Raw genomic sequence first — 12,562 nt, forward strand, 5'->3', positions numbered from 1 at the left:
TACGATGATTGGAGTGTTTTTGTATGCAAAGTATAGGGTGTATGTGGGTGTGTATGTTTGTGTGTATGTGAAATGGACACACATGGACAGAGATGCACAGTGTTTCCAGGTTCATTCAGTCTTGGGGGTAAATATGCACCCCAACCATTTACAGTATAAACCCCTATTATCACACTCAATTGCTTTCAAGAAAAGGAGGAAATGAGAGCTTCCACTCATGGGCAACAGAAAGACGGGGTAGTGTGTGCGACTATGTGTGTGTGTGTGTGTGTGTGTGTGTGTGTGTGTGTGTGTGTGTATGTGTGTATACTGGGGTTGGAGGGGGCACAGGAGCAGATTATCAGCCCAGCTATCTAATGGACAGCGAGTGAGGTTAAAGCTGCACAGGCTTCTCTATCGTGAGTGAGCTGGAATTTGAATTGATTGGCTCCTAAAATTGCTTTTTCTGCAGAAGCTCTAAGAGGGCTGGAAAAGGAAACCAATTACTGGCTGTCAAAGCCTGCTGTCAAAATAGAGATGACCCCCAGTCCAAACACAGACAACCTCTTCTGTCTCAGTGTTGCACACCTAAACACAATCACAAAGAATAGATAAACATACACACCCACACCACCACCAGCACAGTGAAGATGTCCAGTTTCTGACAATCATTGTGTTGGAGAAAAGGATGAGGACAGGGTTGTCAGGATATACCTATTCCTCAGCTTTGGTTCCTCAACTCTGGTTTAGTTGCACTCATTCATGAACCTTTAAAGGCTCCCCATCTGACAAGATCATACTTCAATCTTTCATCTCATCTCATTAATGCTCATATAAGCAGGACACAGACAGTTGAGCCCCCCTTCATGTTAACACTTTGCATATTGTCCTGTATGTGTGTGAGATGCACAAAGCATTATTACATAATCATATGACACATTCCATGTCGTATACCTCTGCGTATTTACTGCATCACTGCATCATCTCAGCTAAATTAGGTGCCTGTGGATCAACAGTATGGAAGTCTGTTGCTCCCACTGCACTCACAGTCACCAAATGCTATTTTGTTCAAATCATACCTGCTCTTTAGTCATCAGTAAAAAAAATATGCGAAAAAATAGTTTTGTCGTAGATTAAAGGACAGGATCACATATTTCATGCATCTTAAAAAGGTACTCACATGCCTGTTTGGACATTAAAACAGTTAAAAAACAGTTTGGCTTTGTGTGTTCCTCTCATCCATCCTGGCAGTAAAGAGATCCCTTACTTATACTGTTCCTTTCAATGTAAGAGATAGAGAATTAAATCCTCAGTCCTAACAGGAGAATAGAGATTTGAGCAGTCTGAGTTACTCATATAAAGTTGGTATCTTCTATTTTTAGTCTTTTTCATTTTGCACTAAAACCACTGTCACATTAGAAGATACCCACTTGGTGTCTGACTCAAACCGCTAAAGCCTCACTGAAAATGCATTTTTTCACAGAATCAAAACTGGATTTTGTCTCTTCAATTGGAATCAGGGATCTCTTTACTGCCAGTTTGCAGGGGAGGAATAACTACAGCAAACAAAAACTGTTTCAGCGTATATAAAGGTAAGTATTGTTTTAAGACAAGATTGAATACCTATATCCTTTTTATTAGAGTATTTAAATAACATGGCATTTTGCTTTTCTTGGTTTGAAACAAAATGTATCAGATTATGTGACAGGACAAGTCAAATATATTTTGTCTGGTCGGTACCACTCTCTTTGAAGGTATGTGTATAAGACTGACATGACCATGAACATGAAGGAGTCTTTGTGAATGATTATGATATGTATATGTTGTCATCAAGAGTTAAATTAAGTGTCATTCAGTCAATTATGATATTTGAATGGTGTTAATGTTGTAAACATTGATGACAACAGTAATAAACATTCATAAAGATGTCTCCATATTCATGAAAGGTGTCATGTCATGTTATGACAGTGCCATGCAGTCTTTTGCACACAGCTTCAATTTAAAGGTCAATGTCTGTTCACAATACAACTAAAAGTAAGACGTGAATGAAAGAATGAGTTTAACTTATTTCATTTATGGTGATTTTTTTCTTGATCTGGGTTACCATGTATAAACATATATTACCACAGGTCTGTGCAGCGCCTGTTTGTATCTCTGATCAACTCTACAGTGCAAAACTCGAGGAGAGCAGCAGCCTCTAAAAAGCACAGAAACTGTGACACCATGCTGAGGCTATTTACAGGTGTGTCAAAATAATGATCATGCCCTGTATAGCTACTCATTCAACTAAACTAATAAGGGATTTAATATATTCCCCTTCATTTCCATATCACACCAATTGATGTACGCCCGAAGCTGTGTGAATCATGTAAAACTCAAACCTCAAAATCCCTCACCTATTGGGATCACACAAGGACCATCCGCATCTCTCGCCAGTCCCCCAGCTGTGACCTAGTGCACCTGCGGGGGTTGATGGGAGCTGTGTGTGTTTTTACTGCGGACACTTTAACGTAATGGCGATGGTGAGCGTACGTTTACGACTGCTTTATTTCTCTAAACCATTAACAAGCAGGTGGGGGTGCTCACAGCGACTGCTGTCTGCTGACAGGATTGAACGGCCTGTTTCTATTATCTCCTGACCACCAAGATAACAGAGAGATAGAGAAAGAGCGAGCGAGAGAGAGAGAGATAAAACTTTAACACTTATTTAACTATGTATACTTTTGTAAAAGAAGAGTCCAATAAAGTAGAGTGGATGTCTTCACGGTATACTGTGACAGCTTGCAAGATAAATTTTACCGTTTGCGTGCATACACAGCCAATGTAATGATTGCAACCACATGTGAGCCACAGGAAAAAAACAGCTGTTACCTCTGAATTGAGAAGGAAAGGGGGGATGGGGAGAGAGAAAAAGAAAAGGAGAAAAGACTGTGTTGTGTGCTGGAAATAGACTTTGGGCTGCCAGTGAAAAGGCTTGATGCAGAGCTTTCTGTGGCTGGCAGCTTCACTGTGCCAACAGGTCTTGGTCCTCCCCCTCTCTTTCTCTCTCTCCATCCTCAATGATGAAACAATGAGATTAGCCCATGCACAGGAAAGATGTAGAGAAGGATAAAGAGTATACAACAGAGACACACTTTGTAGGACAATGGAAAGGAAAGCATGTGTGAATGCACATGGTATCTATGGTCAGGAGGGCTAAGATCAAGACATGACACAATCACAGACACTGGACACGAGCAAAAAGGTCTTGATTTTAGCTTCCCAGTGGTGATGATTTTCTGTTTTTCTGTGTTTTATATCAATGTAATCTTACTATTTCTGGGGTGTGAACATCTGGCATATAACAGCAGTTTGTTTAACTTCATCTTGGGCTTTAGGAATTAATGATGGCCAATTTCAGAGGTGTTATGGACAAAACAATTCATCCATTCCATGAGAAAATAAACTGCAGATTAATTGACAGAGAAATCATCGTCATTAGTTGCAGACTTAGTTGTTATAACTGAAGTACATCTTTTTGCCATTTAGTGTCATTTTTAAAATGTTGCAACACGCCGGTAAAAATGTTTTGTTTAATTTTTTATCATTATTGTCTGTAGGAAATGGATGAATAGATGAACATAATACTGAACAAATGAACATATGGAGATCTTTAGCTCCCCTACACTCTTCAAACTCCCTTTTCATCTTTTTTTTTGGAATAACCCCTCACTGGAGAACTGACAGTGAACCAATTCTGGGAAAGTTCAGACCTTTCACTGCTCTCAGCTCCCGCCTGTTCGTCCTCAGGCCTGCAGCCCATTCACACCCCATCTCACAATGTCAGAACACATATGATAAGCGCCCATTATTAACAGTGGCGCTGTGTGAGCTACCACATGCAGGAGAGAGCCGGGCCTCACCCCTTTCATTACAATAATGAATTATAATTACTGTTGTGACTATTACCCCATAAAGGCCTGTCTAAACAGTGATGGTAGCGAAACATTCTCCGCTATGTAATTTATAACCTTCTGCTAGAAGCATTTATCATTGTGCCTTAGCCCTAAAACACACAGCATCTGCACAGAGCCCATAAAACACACAGTATGTCATTGGTAGAAGACACAGAAGACATGCATCCAAGAATAAAGTTGCATCAGATATATTTATAAAAGAAAGAACAAATGTAAGAAATAAGGGAAAGTTCAGGTAAACTGTATTTCTGTATGCATATTAGACCTGCATGTACTCTCTTCAAATATATACATATAGCTCTAAGGTAGAGCCTGATGGGTGGGGAACCATAGTGAATCAATGCAGCACCTGAATCATTTGCAATCTAATGGTAAAACAGAGAAAGAGGAAAACAACAATAACTAAGGGCATACAATAATAAGAAATGAAAGGGGGCAGATTCTCTGAAACCCAAGGAGAGAAAATCCAAGTGATTCTAGTGATAGCAGCTGCTGGTGTCTAAAGTCTCCAGGGTAAGGAAGAGACCAAAAAAAAAAAAAGAGAGAGAGAGAGAGAGAGAGAGAGAGAGAGAGAGAGAAAGACCCAGACAAAAGAGTAAATCACAATAAATATTTATCATGATAAGTAATGCTGCAGACCATAAATATTAAACATCCACTGCCTCTCTCTCTCTCTCTCTCTCTCTCTCTCTCTCTCTCTCTCTCTCTCTCTCTATCTCTGTGAGTGTGTGTGTGTGTGTACTCCTATGTTAAGCATAAACGTCCATAGGGATGCAGGAGCGGGCACTGAGTAATGCATCGACTAACATTGTACATAAGCTCTGATCAGATGAGCTATGAATATTAACCCCAAACAAAGCATTTCAATTACATTATCAGGGTCGCCTGTTCGGCACTTTTTAAAAACAACTGGGAATCAACTTGCATAATTTCAATTAGCATAGGTATAAAGTATTATATAAACATCCTCCATACCCCACCCTCTTTACATACAAACCACTTTCACCACATTATTGATATACCGCACAAGTGAAACAACACGTTCATGCTCAGGAAACAGCAATGCTTTACTTACTTTTTCACTTTTCTGAGTCTCATAGTTACTGTCATAGCAGGGGGTGAAACTTAATTTGGTGATCCTCTCTGCTTGCCTTACTAGGGTCATTTACTTGTTTGTTTGCCCTTCAGACATGGGATTTATGGGTACATAGATACTACAAGAGTTTTCATCACTGAAAACCTTCTCAAATCAAGTTGTGAAGAAGCTCTTGAAGTTCTTAAATACAGCAATGTACTGCATGTATGTTCTTTTCATATTTGCGCTGCCTAGTTAGTAAAGTTGTGACATCACAACCATACAGAAGTCCTGACTGTCTCTGCACTTTGAAACTTCCACAGTAATTATAGCAAATCGACCTGCTTACTTATTCACAACAGTGACAAAGGTTACCTCAAACACTATTTACAGGAATAGTTTGACAATTTAGGTAATCACTTAATAGCTTTCTTTAGTTTAATGAGAGGACTGATACCACTCTATACATAGTCAGCAGGCGAGAACATTAGAATAAAGATTGGATGCAAGGGTTAACAGATGCTGTGACCACGTCCAAAGGTAATAGGAAATCCTTCTACTGTACCAGCACCTCTAAAGCTCTCTCATTAACACAAAATCAAAATGAAAAAACAGAAGTTGATGGTTTTAGAGTGAATAACACGCTGCAGCTATATCTTGCCCAGCCAAAGTGATTTCCTAGAATCTTCCCATAACCATGAGCTTAAAAATGTTAATTAATAAATTAGCTTTAGAGGTGCAGGTCGATGTATTTTTGAGCCCTGGACTCAAGCTGTTCTCCTGGCTTCCAGTATTTTTTCTAAAAATAAGCTAATCAGCTCCTGTCTCTCGCTTAATGCACGGACATGATTTCAGTGGTATCAATCTTATAATCCAATTATAAGCAAGAAAGCGAAAAAGCTTTTTTTACCCAAATGCCTCACTAGTCTCTTGAGGAATTCATTCATGTCTGTATGCGTGTGTTACAGTATTTTGAGGAGGGCTGGGCAGGCCACCTTGAGAGAAGACGTTATCCTTCCTTAAACATAATTTGGCCACCATATGTTGCACCTCACAGCCATCCGACAGAGAGCACAGAGAGGCTAGTCGCAGCCTATCAATCTGGTTATATTGTAATGCCTTGAGTTGTTCACTGCACTTAAATAAGCAGTTTGACTGCTGCAAGAGATTGAGTAAGACAGGTACACAGAAAATGAAGGAAATAAAAGCGTGCAAATCAAATGACACTTAAAGTGCAGGTACAATGAGCAGTAATGTAAAGTTCAGAATAAGATGAGCCTAAGTTAAGTACAAATGGAATACATTGTAACACATGATTTTTGCTCAACAGTGGGGTGATGGACAGGTTAAGTTATCATTATTACCTGGTTCTGACTCACAGAAGTGGGTTAAATAGTGCACAAGGCTTAATGTAATCAGGGCTGGTTTTACATTTTTGTACTCACAGTAGGGACATTTCTCCACTCTCACTTCTACTTCTAAATGAACAATGGGGCATAAAACAGCGGATTGATTGATTGTGCTTCACTTTATAACTTATTTTTTACACAATACATGAATGCCATGTCCATCCCAAAATAAACACCTCATTATTCACACAAACATGAGTGAGTCGGCCATGGCCTGTTTGATCAGACTGCAGCACATAAATAAACAGTCTCAGCTATTTCAATGGATTACAACCATCCTAACATGCTGTCTAAATTACTAATAAACTTAATTATTACATACCCACACAGGTAAACAAGTCTGTTCATACACATTACTGAACACACACACAAACACATGCACATAGTAAATCGTAATCTTATAGGAAAACAAGGAGGAGGTCTACGATGACCAATGAATGTCTGGTTTTAGCAATGTGTTGACCTTGAGAGTGTTGTGTATATATGGGAAAAGTGTGTGTGTGTGTGTGTGTGTGTGTGTGTGTGTGTGTGTGTGTGTGTGTGTATGTGTGTGTGTGTGTGTGTGTAAGAGAGAGAGAGTCCAATTCTATTTCTCAGCTGCAGAAAAAAGCTAGCAGACTATGAGAAACATCTGTTCAATCTCTATGAGTGTTGTGTTGTGTCTCTAGTGTCATCTCAGAGGGCTTGAGTCCCACTGCGTGTGTGTGTGTGTGTGTGTTTGTGTGTGTGAGCGGGTCACAATATCGGAACCCTAATATAACAGTGTATATATATACGAGTGCTGCCAGCCGTGCCAGTGCAGTCCTCACTGAGAGCTGTCACATGTCATTTTACCTACAGCCCATTCACAGCCAGCAATCAGGATTCCACAGCGGGCTGCACGCTGCAGCATGAGGCCGACATCAGCCAGACTTATCGGGTATTAGACTGCCCTGCAATCTCCATTTCATGAGCACCTAGTCTATAAACACTATTGATTTTCACACTGTGCTTTTTGCACTTGTATCTAGTGGATTGTGGGCATTGTGTCACAGAAATGACTAGTAATGAATAATAATGCAGAGTATAGGTAGGTTTTTTTCTGATCACTTAAAGAAGCAGCTGGACAGGACAGAGACTGAGAGTGAGTCCTGCTGCATGGTATTCTGAGGACATGAGATGGAGTGGCCTCAAGGACACTTCAACTGTGAGAAACTAAACAAATAAAACAATAAAGCTGGAGGGAATGAATAATACAACTTAATTCTTAAGCCCTGTTCCAATTGGATTAGTTTTAATGGAGGTGGTCCTGATATTAGTATCGGCATCTTTAATATTAATTCAATATGAACAGTAAGATATACGGGTAATCCAACTTTTGCAACTAGCAAATATTTTTAAGGGTAGAATATGGAACTTTATGTCTGAGCTACAAGTAGCAATTTGAGGGTAATCATTTAAATCCTCTAGACTTGCATACATAGCGAGCACTACTGGACTTCCCAAACATGACTTTAAAACCAAATTAACTTGAATTGAGAACTTTTTGACTATGTTGTGGTTAATTCAACCTTTAAGTGCTAGTAGGAAAATTTTAATTGTTCTTTTAAGCAATTTTTTTTTATAATTATGTTGAAACAAGGTTAAGTCCAACCCACAGTTGAGCCACAGATTGTCTTTAACATCTAAAAGATGCCTTGGTTGCCAACATGGTCATTTAGTATCATAAACACACATAATCTCAGCATTAGCAAACAGTGAGCTTTAACTTCTGTTTATTCAGGCTTTAGTTTGAAGCAGCCTAGCTTGATTCATTATAAATCATAACTCACATGGTGAAGTCTCAGGAGAGCACCGTGTCACATGGGCCAAACAAACAGGCCAAGAATCCATTCCAAATAAAACTAGCCTTATAAAAGTTACTAGTACGAGTCAGGTTTATTGTAATCTATCTGGATTCCAGTTAAATTCCTCTTCAGGAATAAATCCCAAGCTCCCATTCTCAGCTGTGTGCAGTACAACACTGTACAAGGGTTACTCACCAGGATTCGTAGCAGTGAGGTGCCAGGGGGGGTGTTTTCAGGAAGGCTGATGTTGTACAGGGGTCTGCTGAAGATGGGCCGGTTGTCATTCTCATTGATTAGCTCAATAAAGATACGAGCAAAACCCACATGGTCGGACATGGACTCATTTGCATAAAGCTGAGGAGAGACAATAAGATTTAAATAGAAATACAATTCAGTTAAAGAAAAAACTGTACAGGTTTAATGTTGGTTTATCTACTTACTACTACTAAATCTACTATCTACTACTACTATCTAAATATGTCACATTTTTAAATGACATCTTTCAAAAATTCTAGTCATATTTTGCTATTGTGCCAAAGAGGTCACTGTCATAAAGAAATTACTTTTTCATAATTTGGAGGTTTTAAATTATACACGGCCCTCTGGTTCTGTAAACCACTAAGAGGGAAATTGAGGTAACAAATGATCAATTTCACTGTTCAGACAAGTCTGCAGTGTTAGAAAATGATATGGCCCCAGCCCGACTGAGTCTTGTGTCCAAAAAAAATAAAAACAAGTTGCCAAAAACATAATGAAGCTACATACAGTCTATGCCTGGAAATGGCTTATTGCTTAGAAATCATTCTCGGTCCAGAGTTAATTCAAGGGCAGTCTCACAGAAGGAAAATGCATGGTCACTAAAAGAAGACTGCCTGCTCTTATTCCACTTTGCATCTCTTTACAAACCGATCTATTTGACATTTACAATTTACAATTTCTTCAGCAAGTTGAGCTTAATGTAAGCATCTTACCTCTATAACATAGTTAGCAAGCTGCACTTTGTTTGTATGTGTGTGTGTGTGTGTGTGTGTGTGTGTGTGTGTGTGTGTGTGTGTGTGTGTGTTTGTGTGTGTGTTAGTGTATGTGTGCATAATGGAGACCATCCACCAGCATTCAATCTCTCACATGATTTAAAGTTTAAAACTCACTGAGAAGCTGTAGCTGCGGATGTGTTCGAAGTCCAGTGGCATGGCCACCCTCATTCTGATGTCGGCACGCCCCTGTACCGCCGTGGGTGAGATGGTGAAGTACTCTGAATTGTTTCCTGTCAGAAACACCTGGAACATGCTGTTCACCCCCTGCCATAAAAGAACAAGAGACAGGTGAGCATAGAAAAACAGAGAAAAAGGGGTTGTTAAGAGAGAGTGGGGGCAGGTAGTGATATATACTCGGTAGACAAATGTAGACGATAAAATCTGATACTGTATGTCTATCAAGATTTATGAATTTATTTACATTTACCGTGACTGTGAGTAGGTAATAATCACATATTTCACAAGCAACCAATAGTAAGAGGACAAAGTTCAAGCTATTGTGTTCTGAGCATATTCTGATAATATAAACTGATCCTATGTGACGGAGGGAGAAAGCAAGAGAGAGGGACAGAGTGGCAAAGCAAGAGTAAAGTGTGTGTTGGTTTTGGACTGTGTGTCACCACAGTCGGTTGATAGATATAATTAATGGGAAGTGGCAGACACACTAAAGCAGGGTGTTGTACACTGCTGTGATTCTAAGAGGCAAGATAACTGTACTTGGTAAATACCTGAATGACTCAATTTTCCACAGCAGTAGCTACATTTGTCACACATTTGTTTTTCAAACAAAATGCAGTTGATAATAAAGCATCAGCAGAGAAGCCATTTACTCTAATCAGTTAGGTTCAAAATGTTTCTTTTCTATCTCTGCATCTTCTCACAAAACATCCTTGAATATCTTCATGTAAAGTAACCTCGCACCTGTAATGATTTTTACAACTCTCTGAGCTCTATGCATGCACATATACTGTCTGTATACCATCAAATGTTCAATACTGTACATTATGGACTCTAGAAAGAGCTTGTTCCTATTGTTGCATCCAATGTGCTGGTAAAGAAGCTGTTAATGGCATTGGGGAAGCTTACCCTTAAATTATTTCAGGGTGCAGTAAACAACTGACCCGGAGAGCTGCACTTTGCAGGAAAAGGAGTACGAGACAAGCCAATAACAAAAACCATCAAATGTGATAAAAATGGACATGACAAGGTTGGACTGCACAACAGACATAAAAGGCAAATCATTGACCATAAGCACACGTACCCCTTGTCTCCTCATCTGCATTCTTCTTCATTCCCACTACATAAAGCCTGCACTGTACGGTTTCGCATTATGTAAATGGACATTTGAGTGCAACATGGTGTAAATCCCCTTGCACTGCCCACCGAGCTGTACACAGTATGTCCGACTGGGATGATTACCTAGCCAGCGAAGAAGGTTGAAACCGTGTGTTTTAATCATCATAGTGTGTGTTTTATGAGAGAAAACGGGGAGATGATGTGATCCCTGACGACAGCCATGACTATCTACCCCAATACAGATACACTTGACTTGGGCTTGGTTTCAGGCTCGCTTCACTGTATGTAGAAAAGACAATGGTAGGTTATATGACCATGGAGTCTGATTATGTTCTGTCTTACCGGTGGGTTTGCATACCGAGATTAGTATATAATAACCTCCAAAAAAGACCTATAAACTTCATTTTTCTCTTACTTCTCTAAAAGAAAATCTTGAAGTACGAAGGCATCGTGTGTAAATATAAACCAAGTCAGGGTCAAAATGACAACCCAGCCCTGAGAAGCCTGTGGCTGTCTTGAGCTGAGAAATCTCTAGATCCCTCCTGTCTTCATATATAAAGCTGCAGGGCGGCCAATCATGTAGCCATTGTGGCAGACAGAGGAAGACGAGTGCGGTGGTCGATTGGCATTATGCTGGCGGTTGAAATAGCCCCCTTGTTTTTGTTTTCATCTCTGGGAGAACCATTGTGGCTGATGACTCCTATTTAAAAGACCATCCAATATGCAGGGATGTCACCTCAAACTGCCCATAAATGTAATTGCCCGTCCATTTGCTCCTGCCTTTAGAAGCCCCCAATAAAAGCACCCTGTCAGATGCGACTGCCACAAAGTTTAGTGACAAGTTCCAGCTGCAAAAGTTTTATAGATGCTAACCGAGCAGAAGGGGATGTGAAGGGAGCGACAGACAGAGAGAGAGGTAACTACCACTTGTGTCATAGTCTAAGAAATGAAATGTCTGCCTATAATCCCTCACCCTTGGAAAAAGTGAGATTAAAGCATAGGTGTAGCGGAGTGTGAACGGGTGTGTGTATCGGCACTGACATGCAGGTTTAAAGGATCAAAATAGCAATACAAAACCACAAGACAAAAAGCGTCTCATAGATTTTACTCCTTGGGATGAATGTATGGGTTGGAACTATGGCAGCAGGTTCACAATGCAAAGCTATTTCTAAATCTCCAGAACAAAACTGGAACACATCTGCATGTTACATTGTGTTAAATCCTGCTTCACTGAACTCTTCCTAATGCATTTGGATTTTTCTATTATGACAAATAAGCAGTTAGTTTGGGTGATAATGGACTGGTCTTATGGGAGTGCTTTCTAATGCAGCATCTATGGTGAATCTGGTTAAAGCCATCTCGGAATTAGCATAGCTTTCCCCCACTCTTACGCTGGAGATACTGTCATGTTAAGCGGTTGGATAACTCTCCACACTGAGTGCTGCTTTTGGTCGTGATAAAATGTTGGGTGGTAACCTCCAGAAGGACACCATATCACGCCAGGTGGTACTCTCCTCTCTGCCTCGTCATTGCGACACCCCACCCTCGAAATGAATAAACAGACTTGCTGCTAAATACTTCTGCTATCTCTCGCTTCCTCTCTCTGCTGTGTGCCGTTCTCTCCTTTCCTAGCTGCTCCACCAATTATTCAGACTTCTGGTTTTGCTCCATTGCAGGCGTCTTCCTGTTCAACCATTTTTCTTAGAGTTCCTTCTTTCCTCTCCTCTCCTCTCCTCTCCTCTCCTCATGCCTGTCTCTCTTTAGTCTCCACCTTTTTCTCTATCCACTTGACTTGCAGTTATCTGTCAAATTCCACCCTGGCGGCTGCTGTGCCTGAATCAATCAGAGTTGACTAGCATTCGGCTTATCTGCACCCTAGGTGATTGATTTTCCTCGTTAGGTATAATTTGATGCTCTATCCCATCTCTTCCAGAGCAAATTAAATTGTAGTCGAGTTCAATGTGCTGGTGTGAGTGAGCATGTGCAC

The 12,562-nt window shown here is 40.2% G+C and overlaps 1 protein-coding gene across 1 annotated transcript in view; it reads right to left on the reverse strand.

Annotated features, from left to right (window-relative positions):
* The window catches only part of cdh23 (cadherin-related 23), a gene marked incomplete at both ends in the record, with an annotated part of 172,866 nt that overhangs the window by 67,657 nt on the left and 92,647 nt on the right, over positions 1–12,562 (reverse strand). The window contains 2 exons of the mRNA XM_083923263.1: positions 8,441–8,599; positions 9,394–9,543. Of these exons, the coding sequence (XP_083779389.1) occupies positions 8,441–8,599; positions 9,394–9,543 (309 nt within the window). The remainder of the gene's footprint in view (positions 1–8,440; positions 8,600–9,393; positions 9,544–12,562) is intronic.

The sequence above is a fragment of the Echiichthys vipera genome (assembly GCF_963691815.1).
Source record: "Echiichthys vipera genome assembly, chromosome: 11".
Lineage (NCBI taxonomy): Eukaryota > Metazoa > Chordata > Actinopteri > Perciformes > Trachinidae > Echiichthys > Echiichthys vipera.